Below are 22,905 nucleotides of genomic sequence, written 5' to 3'. Positions count from 1 at the left end.
TTCTAGAATATGGATTCCTCATGTACCTGAATTAAAGAATGAGATCCTACACGAAGCCCACAATTCGAAATTTTCAATCCACCCGGGAAGTACCAAGATGTATGGAGACTTAAAGAAGAACTTTTGGTGGCCAAATATGAAGCGAGACGTGGCAGAATGGGTTGCGAAGTGTTATACTTGTCAGAAAGTGAAGGCAGAACATCAACAACCAAGCGGATTAATTCAGCCCCTAAAGATTCCAGAATGGAAATGGGAAAATATCGCTATGGACTTTATAGTAGGACTACCGCGAACGAAATCCGGGCATGACGCTATATGGGTTATAGTTGACCGTCTTACAAAGTCAGCGCATTTCCTTCCAATTAACGAGAAGTCGTCATTAGACAAATTGGTTCATCTGTATGTGCGCGAAATCGTACTAAGGCATGGAGTACCTGTATCAATAGTTTCAGACAGAGATCCCCGATTTAACTCGAGATTTTTAAAGTAATTTCAGGAATGTCTTGGCACGAAGTTGAATATGAGCACGGCGTACCACCCGCAGACTGATGGACAAAGCGAAAGGATAATTCAAACAATCGAAGACATGTTGCGCAGTTGTGGAATCGATTTTGCAGGAAGTTGGGACGACCACTTGCCGTTGATTGAATTCTCTTACAACAATAGATATCATTCCAGTATCGGCATGCCACCATACGAAGCTTTGTATGGGAGAAAATGTAGATCACCAACAAGTTGTTATGAAGTAGGAGAAGGAAGGATTCTCGGCTCGGAATTGGTACAATAATTGCATGACTCAGTCAAGTTAATTCAGAAAAGGCTACTTGCTGCTCAAGATAGACAGAGGAAGTATGCGGATCCGGCACGTAAGGATGTTCAATTCCAAATTGGTGAAGCTGTTTTGTTGAAGGTGTCACCTAGAAAAGGGTTGTCTAGATTTGGCAAGAAAGGGAAGTTAGCACCTAGATACATAGGTCCTTTTGAAATTTTGAGTCAAGTAGGGAAGGTGGCCTACGAGTTGGCCTTACCACCTCAGTATCAGCACGTGCATAATGTGTTCCATGTGTCATTGCTTAAGAAGTAAAATCCTGACGCTAGCCATGTAATAGAATATGAACCAGTAGAAATTCAGGCAGACCTGTCATTTGTGGAGCAACCGGTCAAAATACTCGACTGGCAAGAGAAGAGTCTTAGAAATAAGTCAGTAAAGTTAGTAAAAGTACTTTGGAGGAACCCTAAGGTCGAAGAATCAACTTGGGAGTTAGAGTCTGATATGCGTTCCCGGTATCCTCATCTATTCTCTTAGATTCTGGGGACAGAATCCCTTAAGGGGGAGAGGATGTTACAACCAGCATTTTCGTGTAATATTAATTGTAAATTTGGTGTAATTATAAAGCCGAATGCCAATATATGCAACTATTGTATGCTTGTGTGAATGAGAATTCTGCGTCTTAAATTTTCGTTATGTGGTATATGAATTTTCAAAGCAAAAGTTTATTTATTTCTTTCATTTTTTTGATTTATAAGGAATATTTTTAAACCTTGAATAAATATCTTTTTAAAAGTAATTTGTTCACAAAATTCAAAAGTAGTTTTATAAAATTTCTAAAAATCCAAGTTATTTTATGGTATAAATTTTATAATTTTTGAACTTGTATTTTATTTTATAAAAATAAATCTTTATAAATTTTAGTTGTCATATTTAGCAAATTACAAGGAAGCCCTTGCATGCAAACCACCCTTTCATTCTTTTCAAGGACAAAGAAGACAATTCCAAACCCACTAACTCATGAACTAGTAGCCAAATTACCTTTGACCTTGCATGCAAGTTAGATTAATTCTAGCTAGAAGGATACCCTTGTCATTTCTCAAACCCACTCACAATATAGTCAAATCAAGACATAAAAACAACTCAAAGAAGTGATCACCACTTCACTTCACCCCACCACTTCACTCTCATCTCCTTCCTCCCCCTCCCTCTCGGCTTTTCCCCCTCCCCTCTCGGCAATTCCCAAAAACCGAGCCCCCATCCCCTTCTTTCTTCATTTCTCACTCAAACAATCATCCTATTATCAAGTAATCCTACTCCCTACATGTTGTTCTTGTATATCTTAAGAGTTTAGAGTAGAAAAACTTATGTGTTGACCTTGCATGGTGGTGTTTTGTTAAAACTCCAAGTGAATATCCTTGATTCTTGTGAATTCAAGGCTTTCACCATGAGTTATATTAGCAAAAGGTTGAGAATGGCTAGACATGAGTATGCTACACTCATGCAATTATTGTTTTCACCCTAATCCATTCGGCCATGACTTGATAGGAGCCGAATGGATGGTGTTTTGGTTGTCATGTTCCACTTTGTGTATTTTTGTGATGATAACATGAAAATCTTAGTGAAGTCTTGATAAAACCCTTTGCATGCTAAGTGATCATCTAGATATAGCTTATTCTAGGCTTGCATGTCAATTTCATGGTAAAATATATTTAGAAAACATGTTGCTTTGATTGGTAAAACTCGAAGACATGCATGCATGTAAATTTCTCTTGGAATATTGTAAGATTTTGATCATTTGGAAAGATTTTGTTAGTAAGCTTTAATTTCAGTAGGAATAAGGTGTTAATATTGATTAGTTCTTCTCGATGCATGGTAATAATTTGTGTATATCTTTTATAAAAATGCATAACTTATTGTTTCAAAAACTTGATGATTTGTGAGTTGTGAAATGTGGGTTCTTTTGTTTTACCATAATTGCACCTTAGGTAAGGATGATCGCCACCAAAATTATTTTGAGTATAAGGGATTTAGTTAAGTAGATCACCATGTTTAAGTCTTGTTTTGGGTATTGGGTTGTTGGTGGTTGAGTTTGTCAAGTCAAAACCTTGGAGAAAGGAGAGTTATAATTTCTGCAGAAAATCAGTTTAGTACCCTGAGGTTTAGAGTGAGTTTTGACCATGTCATTGATGTGAACTTTGAGGACCAAGCCACCAGAAGTTAGTATTGGGAGTATATAAAAGGTTTTAGGTGTTGGTTGGAGGTTTGCATGTCATTTGGTTAGGTGCACAAGTAGAATAACAAAATCTGTCCAGTAGGGGACAGTTTTATTGCAACTTAGAAATAGGGAGATTTGACCATGTCATGGGTAGGCCCTCATTAGGCCCTGTTGGGCCTTAGTTAGAGGGAGTGTCAGAGAAGTTTTTCCAACCATAGTTCATAGGATATGAGTTAGAACCATGTGTCGCAAGTTAATTCAAGTCAGGGCGTTTTCTGCCCAGAAAAACAGGGGAACCATGGACTTTTAGCTTAGGCCCAAGAAGGCCCAAGCCAGGCCCTAGAGACACATCAAGTTTGGGAGATGCCCTTAGGTCAGGAGAGTCTTGTGTAAAATTTTTGAAGGAAAACTTGTAGTTTAAGAGTGTCGAATGCACTCGAAACCATAGTTGTCATTTTGAAATTTGCACCAGTGAACACTTTTACTTATCACATAGTTTTAGAACACTTGGGAGTGAGATTTAGGTTTACCACCATAGTTGTAAGATAGTATAAGGTCAGTAGAGCAAAAGGCACAGGTGAGGGTCAATAGGTTTGGGATAGTTTAGTAAAGACACATCGAGTTAGGAAGCCAAAATTAGAAGATTTTGTCTAGTTTAGCGACCAAGTGACTTAAGTTGTGAGTCGAGATCATCAAGCCTAGTGTTGCATTATGGTGTATATGGTGTTATTTGGTATTAATATATGATATGTGATTATGTGGCTATGTGTGTGCAATTATAAATTAAAGGTGAATATAAATTATGTACATATAGGCCTAAGTGTCATCCGTCTTTAAATTCGGGTTGTAAATATGTTAAGTTGGTGAGAATATATTATAATGAGGATTATTATTATTTATGTAGGATCTCGAGACGAGGGAAAACTTGCCATAAAGGTCGAGTGAAGCTCCAGTTGCTCCTACCAGTCAGACCAGACCAGCCTTTCACAAGGCAAGTGATTCAACTTGTCCTTCATATTTACTGCTAATAGTTCATACATTGCTGCAACTATCCTGTGTCATTTGATATATTAAATCAAGCGTATATAATGTTTATCTTTGAATTATATAGTGATTCCATGATAAAAGAAAGGGTAGTTATAACTCTTAGTTGATTCTCTTGATTAACATGTTGATGATTCCTAAGTATTGATATCTCATCCTGATACTTGAACCCCTATAGAACCTTACCTTGAACCCTGATAGTCAGATACTTATCAAAGTGATTCCTCATTGATTGATACCCCTCTTTCTTATCCTGAAGCTTGACAATTCTGATATATCCTGAGTTAAAGATCATTTCTGCATACCTTAACACCCTTAGTATTCATGAAGCTTATCTTCTTGATGATCCAGCACTTGAACCTTGATGAGAAACCTTTGCTTAAAGCCCAATTTGGCAATGCCCTTTTATAATATCCAATAGCCTCACTAAATCCCCTTGTCTAATCTTTGATATATGAAAACCATTCAGTTACTTTAATAGAGTATAGTTTTGTGAATCATGGCCCTGAGATTTAGTACCATATTTCCCGTGTTTCGAGTTGATCTATAATCCCTTGATAAAAAAAAATGTTTACTGTAAAAGAGATTTTGTTATAAATCGATATCAGTTTTTGAAATAAATAAAATGTGGGTTTTCAGTCCCAAAGGGGGGATAAATGTTTTCTTTGAATAGTGGATCTGGACTGAGACGCGAGTCCTCTCCACACTTATATTAGGCTTAAAAGTTGCCTAGGGATTCCCATTAATGTTTTAGAACCCAGCGAGGTTTGGGATTACTTCGCGGCTGATCACCGGCTGTAATCCGTAGCGTCATAAAATGATTTTGATTAAGATATGATTTTAAAATTGTTTTGATACAAACGGAATGATGCCATCACCTAAAGTTTTATCTCTCGTTATCACTGGTTATGTCTTCCCATTGACATTCTTTAATAATATCTCGATTTATGTTTTGTATCGTATTGTTTAGCACTTGTTGAGCATTTGGCTCACTCCTTGCTTTACCCTGATATTACAGCTAGCAGCTATGGTTAGATTCAAGCAGACTGCCCATAAGACCTGTGATGCTGATGCTTATGTTCGAGCTCAGGTAAAATAAGTGATAGTAGTTTGTGTGATGACTCGGTATTTAAAATCAGTTGTAATAGATGGTAGTGTTGGGCTGTTACAAACCTTAAACTGTAAGATCTTGGTTTTGGGTATGTTTATATAATTATTAAATATTGTAATAGCTATATTTAATCTGCTGTTTAAGTTGGGGTGTGACACATGACGCTATATGGGTTATAGTTGATCGCCTTACAAAGTCGGCACATTTTCTTCCAATTAACGAGAGGTCTTCTTTTCACAGATTGGTCCACCTGTATGTGCGTGAAATCGTATTACGACATGGCGTACCTGTATCAATAGTTTCGGATAGAGATCCACGATTTAAATCGAGATTCTGGAAGCAATTCCAAGAAAGTCTTGGCACAAAGTTAAACATGAGTACGGCGTATCATCCGCAGACTGATGGTCAAAGTGAGAGGACAATTCAAACAATTGAAGACATGTTGTGTAGCTGTGCGATTGATTTTGTAGGAAGTTGGGATGACCACTTGCCAGTGGTGGAATTCTCCTATAACAACAACTATCACACCAGCATTGGCATGCCACCGTACGAAGCGTTGTATGGAAGAAAGTGCAGATCGCTAACGAATTGGGATGAAGTTGGAGAAGGAAAGATTCTAGGTCCCGAACTGGTCCAACAGATGAGGGAGACAGTCAAACTGATCCATAAAAGATTGCGTGCTTCTCAAGACCGGCAAAGGAAGTACGCAGATCATGCTCAAAAGGATGTGAGTTTTCAAGTCAGGGAAGCCGTATTGTTAAAAGTGTCACCGTGGAAAGGGTTGACTAGATTTGGAAAGAAAGGAAAATTAGCACCTAAATATATAGGTCATTTTGAGATTTTGAATCAAGTAGGGAAACTGGCTTACGAGTTAGCACTGCCTCCGCAGTATCAGCATGTTCATAATGTCTTTCATGTGTCTTTGCTTAAAAAGTATAACCCGGATGTCAATCCTATTTGTAATAGAGTATGAGCCCATAGAAATTCAGGCAGACTTGTCGTATGTGGAGCAACCTGTCAAAATACTCGACTGGCAAGGAAAGAGTCTTAGAAATAAGTTGGTGAAGTTAGTAAAAGTACTTTGGAGGAACCCCAAGGTCGAAGAGTCAACTTGGGAGTTAGAGTCTGATATGTGTTCCTGGTATCCTCATCTGTTCTCTTAGATTCTGAGGACAGAATCCTTTAAGGGGGAGAGGATGTTACGACCGGCATTTTGTGTAATATTATTTGCGAACTCTGTATAATATTAGAGTCGATCATAAATACATTTATTGATAGTATATTTGTGTGAATGGAATTTGCTGCATTATAAATTGCTTTATTTAAAATATAAATTTTTTAAAGCGAGAGTTTTAATAATTGCTCTTATTTTTGATGTATAGAGAATATTCTTTACCATGGGAAAATTATTATTTAAATTATTTCATTCACAAATCACAAAATTGATCTCATAACATTTCTAAAAATTCAAGTTATTTTATGATACAACTTTTATAATTTTCGAAGTTTTATTTTATTTTATAAAAGTAAATCTTTGAAATTAGTTGTTTAGTAACTAGAAATTTACATGGATACCCATGCATGAAAATACTCTCCCATTCAACTTAAAGGGCTAAAAAGACAATTCATACCACACTAACTCTCTTTTATCCACCAAAAGACCAAACTAACCTTGCATGCAATTTTGCTTAGCTTTGGGAGAAGGGCACTCTTGTAAATTCTAAATTCCACTCATTACTTGGTGCATGATGATCAAAAAGAGGAGAGTTAATCCAAAACTACACTCCACTCAACCTCACCATTTTCACTCTCAAAATTTTCTCTCTCTCCCCCCCTCTTTCTTCCATTCGGCCGAAGCCCCCTTCCCCCATCCCCTTCAATTTTTCTTCAACAAATACTTGCCATTCTAGTGTAATTTCACTACCCATTAATATATAATACACTTTCCAAGAAGTTCCATGCTTAGGAGATGAATTTTAATGCTTGCATGTCTTGTTTTTATGTGATCTCCAAGGAGAAACTCTTAATTCATGTGGATTAAAGAGTTCTCCATGAGATATAATTTTATGTGCATAAACTAAGTGTTTCCTTGATTAAAACTCCTTTAAAATACTTGCATGCTACTGATATCTAGTTTTAATGTCATGTTTTACTTTGCATGTTAGAGATAGGGCATTATTTTCAAGAATGATCAAGCTATATATGCTCTCTTTTTCGACAATATACATGCATGTTTGGTTGGTGATTAAATTCGACCTATATGGGCTAAAAACAAATTGTTTCCTTGATATCATGCTTGATCTTAGTTGTTAAAAGATAGTGTGCATGATCCCTTGAAATAATTTAGTATTTTAAGTCGAAATTATGAGCTAATAATCCCATTGTTTAGTCGAACTTGTTTTTGTGATCATTGTGAGTTGCATGTTAAGTTTTAGTTTGCATGTTGGTGCTATAGGGCATGAATGATCTCCATTCTTGATTAAGGCCTTAGTTTAGAGTCTTATAGAAGTAAATTTGCCTTGTTTGAGATTTAATTCGTGGTTTTGAAGTGGGAGTTAAGGTGGAAAGGCTAGGATAGAACCCTGAATTTTTTTCCAGATTTGCATGTGAGTTGTGTGATGATTTTGAATGAGCATTGTTAGGCCCAAGCCACGGGGAGTTAGTACTTGGGTTTTAGTTGATTCCAGAATCCATAACTTAGAGAAACCCAACCATTTAGTGAGGTGCACACACCAAAACTTAGATTCTTCCTTGAAAAGGGGACAGTTTGAGTTTAGTACCTTTTGGAGGTCAAAAAGTTGGATTAAGAGTAAGCCCTCATTAGGCCTTGATTAGTATTGATACTAGGGAGTTTAAGAAAGAGTTTTCAAGTCGAACCATGGAGGTTTAGAGTTAGAACCAATGAGTTTAAGTTAGTCCAAAACAGGGCAGTTTTCAGGACACCCATTTAGAGTTGTGTCAACTTTGAGGTTAGGCCCAAGAAAATCTAGGAAGGCCCTTAGTGTCATCTTAAGTGCACAAGTTAGATTATAGACTTAAGAATCCATTAGGTCAGTTTTGGTTAGGAATATTCGAGCTTTAGTGGTGTCAAAAACCGAGAGTCGTCTAAGGTGTCGCCATAAGTGTGCAAACGCTTTCTTTTAGCGTTTAGTTTTGTGGACCCTATGAGTGAGGCATGAGTGAGACCTAGTGTTTACATTTAGATATAGGTCAGTAGAGTGTTAGGCCAAGGTTTTGTCTAAGAGAATTGGAACCACCAAGTGTAGGCCCTTCAAGAGTCGAGACTAATTTAGTAGTGTGTCACAAGTAGAATTGTGGTGATTTGAGAGTGAGATCATTCAAGTCCCGAATAAAGCACCAAGTCTAAATAATAGTATGAGTATACCTATATGTGTTATGTGCTCCAAGGTTCTACTATATATGTGCATGGTATTGTGTGTTAACTTAGTGTCTTACGCAATATAAGACACTAAGCGTTACTCGGAGTCAATTTATGCATTTAGTGTTAGGATTGTTTGGTGTCATAAGAGTCCATAGTAATGAGGGATTCTTATTATTTTGTAGGATCGATTGAAGATAGGAAGCTTGCCATCAAGATCGAGTAGTGCTCTTGTCGCTCCCAGGACAAGTCGTGTGTAGTCAAGCCTCTCAAGGCAAGTGTCCTTCCCTTGAAAACTTATATTGTGCAAGTATTTCAACCTACCTTTTTGTTTAAACTGCAAGTGTGTGTTAGCCCAGCTTTTATATATATGATTCGAGTATTCTAATTCACCTTGATATATATGAATATACGATCCAAGTGGTTTCAAATCTATCTTTCGTATTATATGCAAATACCATGAACCCTCACGTATTTATTGCAAGTAGTTTAACTCTATTTGAAGATTTCTATGCAAGTGATTCAAAAGTCATACCATGCTAGTATACCAAAGTAATTGTGATACCATGATAAAGTAGAGAAATGTTATAATGCTTTATTGATCCTTTTGATTAACCTATTGTTGATAGGAACCTTGATATTGTTCCGCGATACTTTGTTATAATGCCTTATTGAGCCTTATGATTAACATGTTATTGATTCCTGGAAAACCTTGATATTGCACCCTGATACTTTGATTCAACTCATATAAGAACCTCGATAGAAACCTTATCTTGATACCTAAAAGTAAGTTATTCCTTAAAGTCGTTAATGATTGTTTGATAACCCTATTCTTGCCCCTAAAACATGATACCCTGTTATACTTCGAATTGATGCTCACCTTCTTCATATTTTAATACCTATGTCTTATCTAGAACCATTACCTTAAACCTAGTTTGACTTAGTTCCTTTATACTATCCAACAACCCTGTGAAACCTCATTGTCAAATTCCTTGTGAATAGAAACTTTGCGATTCCATTTGATAAGCTATCATTCCAGTTGATCATGACTTTAAAGTTGATCTAGAACCCTTGATAAAGATGTTCACTGTTTAAGAAATTAACCGTCATTTGGCATCAGTTTTTAAATTAAAAGTTAAAATTTGGATTTCTAGTCCCAAAGGGGGACAAGTATTTTCTTTAAATGGTGGATCTAGACTGAGACGCAAGTCCTTTCTGCTCTTAATTTGTAGGCTTAAAGGTTGCCTAGAGATCCCATTAATGTTCTAGAACCCAGCGAGGTTCGGGATTACTTCACGGCTGATCACCGGCTGTAATCTGTAGCGTCATAAAATGGTTTGATGAAGAAATGGTTTTGAATCGTTTTATTACAAGTAAAAGATGCCATCACCCTGAGAGTTTATCTCTTGATGCTATATTGTTGAATCTTTCATTTCCATTATTATTTTTTTATTCTCGTTTATGTATATTATAGTACTTGTTGAGCATTTGGCTCACTACTTGCTTACCCTGATATTTCAGCTAGCAGATATGGTTAGATTCAAGCAGACAACGCGTAAGACTTATGATACCGATTCATATGTTCGAGCTCAGGTAGATTAGTGATCGTTTTGTGTGAGGACTCGATATTAAAATCAGGTTGTAATAGTAAATAGTGTTGGATGTTCCAAACCCTAAACTGTAAGATCTTGGATTCGGATGTATTTACTTCCTTTTGTTAACTATTGTAATAAGTTGTATAATATCTATTATTAAGTCGGGGCATGACAAACATATTGGATAACTCCGATGTGACAGAAAGTCGTTGATGTCAAGTTTAGGATCATATTTGTGAAATTGCACAATTTATTAAATTATAAGTTGGAATATATTTTTTAACACCATTCATTAATGAGCAAACAACAAAAAGTGCAATCCCAATTAAGAAAACCAGTTTCTAATATCTATAGTAATATAATATGTAATTTATAAATTAAATTTTTTAATAGTATATGTTATGCAATAATTTATAGTGATTTTGATGTACTTAAAAAAATTACTAACATTTTATAAACGTTTAATTTTTTAATTTATAGATTGTGAAGAATGCATGTTATTATCCGATATGCATACTTTAAATAATTCAATATTTTCAATAAAGAGTTTATTTTGTAATTTTATAATGCAAATAAGAAAAAAAATAATGTTCGAAGTACACAAAAGAGAGGTATATATAAATTAAGTAATGTTGAACACAATTTACACTAAAAGAAATGTTAATTGGTCTGAATTTTATGATTTAAATGATAGTTGTATCCACAGAATTTTTGACTGCGATGACTTATTAAAAATTAAGTAATATTGATTACATTCGACATGTCACTCAGTGCAAACTCATAAGTCTAGAGATTGAGAAAGGATACGGGCATTTGAGGTTATTTTTTAATCATAGAAGATTTTTGAGAAATGTTATTATGTGCTCACATAGTTTGAAATTTTATATTTCTCATTGGCCTAAAACACATTTGTAACTATAACAAAAAGTATTATAGTTCAAAACTTTGTTTTAATTTTGGTTGATAAAGATGAAAATATAACTTACTGTTCTATTTGCTTAAATAACGTATGCTTGTAATCTGGTTTTAATATATATTCCTTAAAATTATAATATCAGTAAAATCCATTACTCACACAAGTTTTATATTCCTTAAGTAAATTTTCATTACATTTAAAAAGTATTTTTATTTTAATCTATTTTATAATACATTAAATACGAAACTGTTCTTTAATTTTCCAATTAATAATATAAATAATCTCACAAATTAATTTAACTGTACTATATTTTACTTGAAAAAAAAGTAAAATTTATTAAAAAAAATAAACAACCGATTAATTTTATTATATTATGATCATCTAAATAATTTTACAAAGAGTTTAGTTTACGTGTAAAGCTGATAATCAAACTTTTAAATAATAAGGTATAAATCTAATTTAAGCATGTAAAGCTAGAATTCATATTAATTTTTAAAATATTTAATAAATTTATATCCCAAAATATTGGGAATATACTCACAAAGCCTTTGCATACAGATCTAAGAGAGAACGGCCGGAAAAGAGGGAAGATCGTGGACAAAGCGGTTGAGCCACTATCTTCACTATGATTAATCAGGTACGCGTCTCCTCATGGGTTAAGCTTCAATTGCCACTCAATTTTGTTACTAATTGACCTTGATTTAACTTCCTCTACTTCAATACTATCAATAAGTTTGTATAATAAATCATAATGTTGTATTGACCTTCATTTAGCTTCCGATGGTTAACCATAATTAGTTTGTATCAATAAGTTTGTATAATTGGAGTTGTGAGAATTGTGTGTATGGGTGAGAGTATCACTGAATTTATATACCTTAAGTTCTTAATATTTGATGTTTGTGTATGTTCTACATCTCTACTTCTTATTATTTGATGTTTATGTATATTCTGCATCTCTAGTACTAGTTCTATCCTTAAGTACTTGTGATATGTATTAAGGGGTTTCATATGTTATTGTTAGAACAAACTAATATGATAAGGAGTTGAGAAATTTACAAAGTGGTGAAGAGCTTGGGATTAGATTGATATAATTTTTAATCAATCAATATTCTAATATATTACTCCATATGTATATCACAGATATGAGTGAAAATATGGAAGTACGACGAACATATAGAAAGTTTCTGGAAGATTCAGACATCGCCAGTAAATCTATTCTTTCCATTATTTAACAGTCCTTTTAATGATCGTATATAGTTTTCCCTCATTTAACCGTAAAATCAGTCTAACAAATCAACTTTAAATTTTTATTCTATGATTTATGTTGTACGTTACAGCTCAAGTACTATAGCAAGGACTATCCTTCATTCCTTGTTTTTCTGTCGGGGGATGTAGAGAAGACAGAGAGTTTGATACTGTGGTAAGATATTTTTTGACTGATATTATGTTTGAAACATAACTAGTTTTTGATACATATGTGAAATTAATTTACAAAACATGTTAAATATTTCAGAAGCTAGCAGACAGTTTCGTGTTGGGTGTTCCGGAAAAGATACCGAGTACTGTTATAATACAAATAGCAAATGGACATGAGTCACATGTTCGATTCAAGAAAACAGAACAATCATTTTGTCATATGTCAGAATTTAATAGTGATTGTCATGGCTTATTTGGATCTATAATGATTTTCTCTTATAATGGAAACTAGTAGAACAAACCGCGCTTCGCGCAGTTACGGAAAATGTTGGCTAATAGATTATCCGAGTAGCGGTGGTGAGTGAGGTGAGTGCGGGAAGCATGTAACATGCGGTTGTGGGGGTGGTCATACAATGAGAATCGCCAGAAAACACCGATAAAAATGGAGATTTATGTCGGGCCTCTGTAGCACAAAGGATAATGATAAATAGGCAGTTTGAACTCTAACACGGGGATGACAAATGTGTATTGATTCACCAAAAGTAGGAGGGTAAAAATGTTTAGAATAGTGTTTAAATAATAAGATTTTTTTATTTTTAGAAATAATCATATCAAGTACCAAATAATTAACTGTCTTTTAAGTAAATATATCATGGATGTAACAGAGGACTAAATAGCATACCACAACACAAATGGGTAAAGTGCATGAGCCTCAAGCAAGTGAATAGAAAAGCAATATTCAAAATGCACTTGCCATGATGGGTTTCATACTTTCATTTTCCAGATGAGCTGTTGAGGGATGCTGCCTTTGTCACAAGATTTTAGATTAGTGCAACCAAACCCCGATCCGCTGGCAAGAGCAATTAAATGTCCTGCAAAGAGGGTGTTCATCAAATGCCGCCTTTTTTTGTACAAGTAATAAAAAATAACCCAATGTGTAGACTATGCTAGACAATTTTCTGCAAGCACATCAACGGACCATGATTATGTTGCTCCCACCTGTATTTTCTGCCACACCTTTTGTTCTAAAACTCTGTTACAGTACTTTGGTTCTCAATGAAGAGAGGTTGGATGATTGAGGCATGAGATTTCAAATTAACGTGCATATTTAGTACAACAGCCGCCAAAGTAGCTGACGATGGTTATGTATTTCCACCAGGCTTTAGAAAGATAAAACATAATGTAGTTCACTGGAAACCGGCAAGTGTAAATTTTACTGTGGTTTGCTCTTGAAGCAGATAACCGGGTCTTTAAATTACCTCTACTGAAGTGAAGTTGGTAAATGTTTTCATCTAAAACTATTAGGTAGAACATGATTAGCTAAAATTTGATTAAACCTGTAACCATTTTTCTCCAATGGCATTAACTATAATCATTAGCTAAAATTTTATTAAAGCTGTAACCATTTTTGCTCCAATGACATGAGCTATAATCATTAGGTATATTCATAATATTACTCTTTTTATTAATTTTATATATATATAAAAAAGTTTAATTATTTCTTTTTTTGAAAAGGAATCTAAATAATTATTTTTTATGTTAGTGGAAGTGAAATAATATATTTAATAAAAAGATATTTATTATAATACTATAATATTTTTATATTTATATCAATATTTTAAAGTAAATATTATAAAATAGAAATGATTAATTATTATGAACATTACTTACATATAAAATAAAATATATGACTAAAACATATATTAATATATTAGAATTTTTATAAATTTAGTTAACAATAAAATAACTTTATCACATTTAATATTACATTATATTCTTTTTATAAATAAAAATACAAGGAACACATCTATACATATATACATATAATAAATATGAAGGTATATACATTATTTTAGTTATCTAAATTTATGGCCTTTTGGAGTGTTTCATTTAGAATGACATGTAGATATTATATACAAAGCCTTGAAGATGCTTTAATACCTAAAATTCTTAGATCTCATTATTTATTCACCCTCTCAAAACACCGGATTATTAATGTTAATTACAGCTAGAGATTCCTCTAGTTTGTCAGCCAAAATAATGAAAATTAGAAAATCAGAATGATACTGTAAATGATTCTAACAATTTGAATAGGCCTTTTGTCAAAAACCTAATACTTTGTTTAATGCACAATCAGGAGGCAACTATAAAAATACGCCCTGAAGCACATATATATAGAAGCTCTGATCAGTTACCATCCTTTTAATTTCCCTGCCATTTTTTATGTGAATAGTACAGTACTTTTGTATAACTACTTATCGTTATGGTTTTCACTTCACTTTATACATGATGTATTAGTATCAACAAAACTAAACCTGTTAAGAAAATTTTAGTAAAATATACGCATGGAAGCTCAAACAAATCAAAAAAGCAAACTGATATCCTTGGTTATTTGTTGAATAGAAAATGTTTTGTGAGGTATGTATGTACCTATGACGAACCTGCCAAATGAGAATATGACGCATGCACCCCGATGGACAACCTGGAAATATATCATACGACCAAAGTAGATAAGTAGACCAGGAAGCATCTGAAAAGAGAATACTCATCTAATTATAGTTAGATTTGATATTAGAATTAAAGAATAACATAACAGTGCCAGACAAGGTTGCTGCCATACCTAGTTTTTTTGCCATTCTTTATCTTCTAATCTCAGAATCCGCTAAAATTTTAACAGAGAATGCAAAAGTAACATTCTTTGCTTAGGACACATTCCCGGGCTTTTAAACCCTCCATTTCATGCAAGAGGAATATGCATGAGAGAAGTAACATGATAATACATAGGAGCGAAAAGAGGAAAACGTATATAACGTCGCAGTGGTGTGCACCGAGGGGCACAGTCAGGAACCAGATCAAATAATTTTAAATAGTGTGAACACGCAATATATATGAATGAATCAGATGAAATAATTTTAGATAGGCTGAATAAGTAGCATATAGGAAAAAGATATAATATCACGGCATTATTTTTTTTGTTCCAGAAGCAGGAAGAAATTAAAATTAATTCGAGAGATTATCCTTTGAAAAACAGAAAAGATATAATGTTATTAACAGATAAATGGCATGCTAATAAAGCCTGCACTCCTGGATCGAGCAATGCGTCGGGCAGTCAAGGTAGATGGTAGCTTTGGAGTGTCAGTGGCCAGAAATTTGTTCATGGTGTGGATAGGTGTGACTTAATATAGAAAATTATCTATCCTGTTGTGTCATCCACCTCAAGTCCACCAATGTGTTCGTCTGAGTATTCAATATCACAGTTGTAAATAATTAGAAGGGGGTATAGTGTAATAACCATGATTTTTGTAATTATATGTATATACACTTTTTCCCATTTTAATTATTTGGTTAGATAAAAAAAAATATTTTATTATATAGATTTGTTATTAAATATAAAGACGCTTATTTTTATATTAAAAATAAACGTTTCTAGTTATCCAAAATATTTAAGTAAGGTTAAAAAAAAATGTTTTAGTTTATATGTGCATAATTTTAATGTGATATATATTATTCTATGACTAGAATTTAAAAATAGGTGCAGTTATGTTGTGTATATATATTAGTACGTGTTATGTGTATTTGAAAAACTCAGTCAAACACTTCATGTTAACAAATAGATAATGTTTGTTTAAATTTGTGAGCACGTATCCTATTAGCATATCTGTATAACATCTTCTCTTTTCAGGTACGTTCTATTTCCCATGTTTTTACTTATGTGTTTTACATGTTTACCGCATACTTCTATATATATATATAATTAAATTACATTTTTGTGAACTTATGTATGACTACTCTAATTCAATTGTTATTAGTTTATTTTATTATTTAGTTTCATGGTTATGTGTATAACACTATAGTTTACTTAATTTAATCATTTAGTTTGATGTTGATTATTAAATGTTTTAGTTAACAATCACTATTTTTTTTGTAAATATTTAATGCATGAATTTATGTTTATAATTATGTGTTTTGTGCATGTATAATAATTCATGTGTTATAGGTTAAATATATGTTTGATTTAGATATGCATTTAGATTAGTGCGCCAATTAAATATATGCTCATTTATTAAATTGGTTATACTTATTTTGTATAATGATATTTTCACACGTAAGGTTATGAAAATTTTATACACCAATATTGATATTTTGTCCACTTGCATAATCCTAAGCATATGTTACCTATTTTATCTATCTTTGTTATTTTATTTTAAAGATTATATAGATAGTAAATATTAAACGTACATCTATTTTGTTCTGAATTTAAATAGTTTACATAGACTTGATTTATTATTAGTATATATAATGTATTTAAGTGTTGAGATTTTTTTTTATTGGTCGGTACACTATTTTGAACTATTATATGAGAATGGTCGTATTTATATGTCAATATGAATTTATTTTGTTACTTATAGTGACATTTAATTGTTATTGTGGGTTAAGTTTTATAAAGTTAAAGTTTTTTTAGCTTAGTGGCATATAGAAGTTAACATTCTGATTATTATATTAAGTGTATGTGTGTATGTCTAGGTTCATTTTGGCAACATAAATTGGGAGATATTGGTATTAAGGTAAGTTAACTCTTCACACTTTATTTTATTTTAAAATCTTTTAAATATTTTTGCACTGCTTTTGTTTTAAAATTTATAGATCAAGTACCCTGTTTTAGAAATAAGAATTCCGAGTGAGGTCTGACTTTTGAACCAGTTAGTAATTGCGTATAGTTCTGGAACTAGCCTTTGATACCATACTAGGGAGTGCTACTTATGATGCCTTCGGGAGCGCACACTCTATGATACCTTAGTAAGGAGCGCATTATTGACAGAAATTATGAACTTTTGATACTGTGTCACCAGGTATTTGTGACCTTAGCAAGCTGTGGAATTTTATATCTTATGTCATATGGATTTCGGAAAATGATTTTTGTTTTATAAAATTATGATACTTGATCCACTAGTGTAGAATTGTTTTCTTGCTGGGCACTTGGCTCATTACTCACAAATTTTCAGGTGCTTAGCTTTTGGGACATCTTAAAGGTGAACTTGATTTGAGCTTGCTTTGGAATAATATTTTAGTGATTATGTTTGTATTGGAGTTGCGTCTCCCAGGATTTGCTTTATTTTCAGCTTAGATGATTTTATTTCTGTCTCGGATTTTAGAATTTTATGAAAAACTAGAAACTTATTCTTATTATCGATTGAATTTGGAGTTTAGCTGAATATTTAAGTATATCTATTTTCTGAAAAGTTGGGGTATTACATATAGGGGAAGCAAGCATAGACATAGACAATTTTCAAATGAAATAAGTGTTAACAAACTCGCAATGCATATGCCCAAACAATCATATGTGACTTCATGTGTGGCAATTATTTATGTGTTGTTTTGCGCGTGAAGTAGAAGGGTCTGATACCATACCTTTGTCGCGTGTTGGGGCCTGAATGTTGTTAAAGACCTCTTTATAAACAATGTTCTTGATAAGATGTTGGTCCTTCACTTCTTTGTAAAGAATGTTCTTGATAAGATGTTGGTCCTTCACTTCTGAATCAGCATTGACTATGACCAGCCCATCTCGCGCGGTGACTCTTGACAGGGCAACATACACTTGTCCATGCGTGAAAACCTGGTTAGGCGGATACAAGCCAACACGTTTTAAAGACTGTCCCTGGCTTTTATTTATCGTCATCGCGAAATATGGTGCTACTGGTAGTTGACGCCTATTAAGTTTGAATGGCCATTTTGATTCTTTAGGTGACATAATGATACGCGGAATAGTAACATTTTGTCCAGCCTTTGTTCCAGAAATAATATCCCCTCGGATCGACCATTTTCCTAGGCGTGTGACTATTAACCTTGTTCCATTACAAAGGCCCCCTGATTGATTTAAATTCCTGAGCAGCATGATGGGTGTTCCTTCTTTAAGTCGTATGTCATGGTTTGGGACCCCACTAAATTTTAAGCTGTTGAGAAATTCTATTGGGTATAACAAATCATCATTATCAGCCTTAACACTCGCTTTGCATACACTATCAGAACTTAGATATGTTCTTTCCTTTCCCGGTATCATGTTCATTAGAAAGTCATTCAACTCATGAACAGTTTCATTTTTGGGTGTTAATATAGCACACTCTTTTAGATATGCAGGATCCTTGTAACTTTCCAACAGTAAAGGGTAGACCTCGTTAACAATGTCTTGCATGGGGTCATTGCTTGTTAACTTGCATAGTTCATATGGAATTCTTATTAGTTCCTGGTGAAGGAGGTCGTACAGGGAACCATCTCCAATCTGTAACAACCATTTATCAAATGATTTTACTCTTTTCGCCTCTATTTCATCAATCCCTTCTTTATGCAGCCTCATATTTTGTTTCAGTTCGTATATTTCAAAGTGAGGCCAAAGATATGATGAGTTAAGGGAGGCATCAATTATATCAGCACGCTCGCATTGCGGGATAACAAGTAGAATTTGGCGGAAGTCACCACCACACACAACGGTAAGGCCTCCAAAGGGTTTGGATGGACTATTTCCATACCGTGTGCTTAGTATATCTCTCAAGGTCTTGTCTAGAGCTTCAAAACAAAAAAAAATTTCATCGGTGCCTCATCCCAGATAATAAGAGAAGTTTTCTGGAGAAGTTGGGATAACTGTGTGCCATGTTTGATTTCACATGTAGATTCAGCTGTGACATCCAAAGGGATGCGAAATCGAGAGTGTGATGTCTGACCATTGGGTAGTAATAATGATGCTAGGCCTGAAGTTGCGACTGGAAAGACTATCATCGACTCTGATCTTAATTTTGAAGCGATTGTATTCCATAAGAATGTTTTACCGGTGCCACCATGGCCGCTAATGAAGAATAATTTGCCCTCATCATGCTGAACGAAGTGCACAATTGCGTCATAAGCCTTTTTTTTTGGAAATGATTTAAAGCACTCAGAGATCTGTCATGTAAGATCTTCAGAGCTACTCGATCATAATCCATTTCTTCGCTCAATAGTCTATTTCCAAATTCTCGTGTGAGGGATGGATCTGGTTGTGGCATTCCATCTATATCTTTTAGGCTTTTGCCTAATTTCTGCATGAGAGCTTCAATTTCCATCAGTGCATATGATTCAATTTGTTTTTTTGTTAGTTGTAGGTTAGGGACTTGAAACCTTTTTCGCTGTAAGTGAAGCATATTTTCTGAGAGTATTTCAGAATGAGTTTTCCATAGTTCGGGTATATTGGAAACTTGGCAAAAGATAAGGATTGTGACAAAGAGGTTGCGTAATTCATTGCCCGTTCCCCAAATTGCGGCCTCAGATAAGCAATCTATCCATTCCTTGTCATCATCCAATAATCCCAAAGCATAGCATGCCGCCTTGAAAGTTGGATATGTAATTCCATTGATTGTTCTTATGCACTCAAATGAGGTGCTCCCTCTCACAAAATTAAGGAGCATGCGCATGTAGAAGCGTTCTCCGCTTGCCGGATGCGTATAGTAGATTCTACCAACCGCCTTACCTTTTTTCCGTCGGGTCCATAATTTTCCCTTGAAATTCCAAACCCAGTGCCTAGGAAATTCCACGTAAGTTAGATTGCGGGCATCCTCATTCATCCTGTTTGTTTCCAACCATTCTGTGAATTTGGTCTTTTCTATTCCGGGCACATTTAGCACGTTGTCAATGGACCTGTTTTCCTCGAATATAACAGTATGTTCACCAGGAAGGTGAAAAGGTAGTCTTTCAACTGTGGGGTATCTGTAGTTGATGCTAAACTGAAAGATTCTCCAGCAAGACTCACACGCTGATATGTACCTACAATGAATATATGTGTCAGTGTTTTGTCTCTGAATTGGAGGCACAGTAATGGTCAAATTATTATAAAAGGGCAATAGTAAAGCTGTGTATATAGATAATCACTTATATAAAAAAATAAATTTGAAATGTTAAAAGGAAAGGAAAATCGTGTGTTTGATAAATCTTTACGTACCTGCAATCAAGATACGTCTTAATTTCATCCCTCTCGTCCGTGCCCTCAATCACCGCGGTTGCTCTATCTGGCCCTTTATTAATATATTTAAATAAATATTTTATAGACCTTGCACTATTGCAGAGCTCCACGTTAATATGAGCATCAAACTTGACCAACAAATTTCTGTTGTAAGGGATGGCATAATGATTGTCCAGGAGGCTGCCTTTTTTTTTCACTGACACACCTGTTTCCCTGCGCCTATAAATTGGGAAACCATCCTCTCCAATTGTGGTGTGGTCATTATATTTCTTTGGGAAGAACTTAGTACACTTCCCCTGGTTGGTGCATACAAGGGGATAATATATTAGTATGTCCACATGGACCATGAAGCATAGATTTCTTCACCACGTTATAGGCATCAGGGTCAATATTTATGTCTGGTATTTCCACACTTATTATGCTGTCAATATATTATGGCGAATGATTCTTCATTGACGGGTGCAAGAAAAGCAGGATGTGTGCATGTGGCAAGCCCCTTTTTTAGAATTCAATGGTTTATAAGCATGTACTGACGATTGGGGCTATTAATTAATATGTTGGGACAACACCCTAAATTTTTGAAAGAAATAAAGAAATTTGAGTTGCCACCAAAATACCAGGTTGTATAAATATGTAGGAACTGTTAAAACATAACCAACTTACATGCCATGACCTCGCCAAATGGTTGTTCCTTTTTGATGTAGTGCATCAGCTGCTATTACTTGATCTCAAACACCCGGCATAGAACATCAACTCTATTAGGGTAATTTTTTTGTCCGATTAGGCCAAGCATGTCATTAATTTCGGGCCATTTTGGGTTACATGTGAATGTAATGAACAAATCTGGATATCCTACCCACCGACAAATTGCCATTACATCTTGATAATTTTAAGCTCTGTAGCGTGGGCCTCCAGTGTGTGATGAGGGCAAGATCACTGATTTTCCCACCGTAGAGCTGTCTGAGTCCCCACGATGAACTGCATCCATCAAGCCTGAGTACAGTTCTGTCCGAAGCTCATTTTGGTGGGTCCGAATCCATCTAAATCTTTCTTGCTCAATTGCCATGTAAGCATCCACTATATATTGTTGCAAGAGCCTTCCCGCTAACAGTTAGGTGTGCCCCTCATTGGCTCTTTGTTGGAGTCTGAAACAATAGTATTGGCACATTGTCAGTGTCTGTCTTTTAAAAGTTTGTGAACCCCTGCTTGCAAAGGGTATACCAAGCCTGTGGCCATCTTCGCCATAAGGGTGGATTAATGGATATGCCATGGACATATAACTTGGGTGTAATTCATCAATGTGTGTAATCCCTTTAGTACGATGGTGAACAATAATATCACGTTCAAATTTCTTCTCAGTGAGTTCTCCCACTATCAAGCCGCCCACTTCAGATTCTGTTGGGATGTTGTACTCTCTACCGTCTCTGGTTCGGGCGTCAGGCAGGCGCAAGTGAAAAGTGGTGTGTGGTTGTGCTTCAAACATATCCCTTGCTTTTCTGTAAGACCTCACCAAGTTGCTATGCTCGTCCAACATCTTTGTTAAACCTTGTACAATACTCTCGTCAATAGCTGGTTCTTTTTCCGGGTTTCGCATTGTGCTGATTTTGTTGGTGATCTCATGATCAGTGTCATATATGTACAGTTGGGCAAATAGGGGTTTTTTACCTATTGGTGAGAGTAATGAGCTTGTGTTGTGGTAAATTTGGCCACCAGCACGGAATACATAAGGCCCCCGTGACTTGTTAATCAATTTATCAACCTGGACTCCCATTGATGCCATAGCAAATATAGAGTTGTAGGGGCGTATGTTCCTCCTGAATTTATTTCCGTGTTTCCCTGATCTGGGGCCAAGAAGATGTTTGAGTAAGGGTGGTGGGTCTTTCAAGAGTGGTAGCTTAACTCTCCCTTCCATACAATAAAAGGTAAATTGTGGGTTGGCAGTATGCCTGTTTCTTTTAATCCGCTCCTCATACCATAGCATAGCTGAACAATGCATACACATGTGCGTTGGGGGCCCAAAGTACAATGGAAGCGCCTTATGAACTACATTCATACAGGAAGTGAAGAATAAATCAGCAAGTAGAATTTGAACTCATGTTTTGTAGCATGTATGTAGTGAGGCTAACATGAGGTAATTTACAAATATCATATAGAGTGCACCTGGAGTCCAGCTGGTACGGTTATTTCTTGAACCTGCAACATCGTTGGGCATTAGCGGGCCACTCAGGGCGCTCTCGATTTTGTTTGTGAGGCATGGTACCCTTGGTTGGTTGTCATTGTGTCCTTCAAGTAAATAAATCAGCAGTTGTATGGTAATCCCAGGACTCCACATATATAATAATACATATTTAAAGTCACATCATATATGTAAAACATATACCAGGAGCCATAGAGGGAATACGTGCATTAAAATACCTTGATCAGGTTGGGAAGGTCCTGGTAGTGGCCGCTTGGCAGGCATAAGCTTCACTGG

General features: G+C 34.9%; 1 protein-coding gene and 2 long non-coding RNA genes across 3 annotated transcripts; 1 reads left to right on the top strand and 2 right to left on the bottom strand.

Moving 5' to 3' along the window:
* Positions 1–11,536: 11,536 nt before the first annotated feature.
* LOC141661413 (uncharacterized) lies at positions 11,537–13,099 on the top strand. The gene is made up of 4 exons (XR_012549935.1): positions 11,537–11,669; positions 12,173–12,238; positions 12,370–12,452; positions 12,546–13,099. It is a non-coding gene; the product is annotated as an uncharacterized LOC141661413 (long non-coding RNA).
* A 6-nt stretch (positions 13,100–13,105) lies between these two features.
* Positions 13,106–15,612, bottom strand: LOC141661414 (uncharacterized). The gene is made up of 3 exons (XR_012549936.1): positions 15,069–15,612; positions 14,879–14,930; positions 13,106–13,320 (listed from the first exon to the last, which is right to left on the bottom strand). It is a non-coding gene; the product is annotated as an uncharacterized LOC141661414 (long non-coding RNA).
* Positions 15,613–17,795: 2,183 nt separating this feature from the next.
* LOC141660320 (uncharacterized) lies at positions 17,796–21,498 on the bottom strand. The gene is made up of 5 exons (XM_074467299.1): positions 21,382–21,498; positions 20,412–20,728; positions 19,408–20,236; positions 19,108–19,315; positions 17,796–19,009 (listed from the first exon to the last, which is right to left on the bottom strand). Exons 1-5 carry the CDS (start codon positions 21,496–21,498, stop codon positions 17,796–17,798), a joined length of 2,685 nt encoding a protein of 894 aa, XP_074323400.1.
* Positions 21,499–22,905: the final 1,407 nt, after the last annotated feature.

This window comes from Apium graveolens, chromosome 5, assembly GCF_009905375.1.
Source record: "Apium graveolens cultivar Ventura chromosome 5, ASM990537v1, whole genome shotgun sequence".
NCBI lineage: Eukaryota > Viridiplantae > Streptophyta > Magnoliopsida > Apiales > Apiaceae > Apium > Apium graveolens.
Note: the sequence above shows the minus strand (reverse complement) of the source record. Positions and strands in the feature narration are given on the sequence as shown.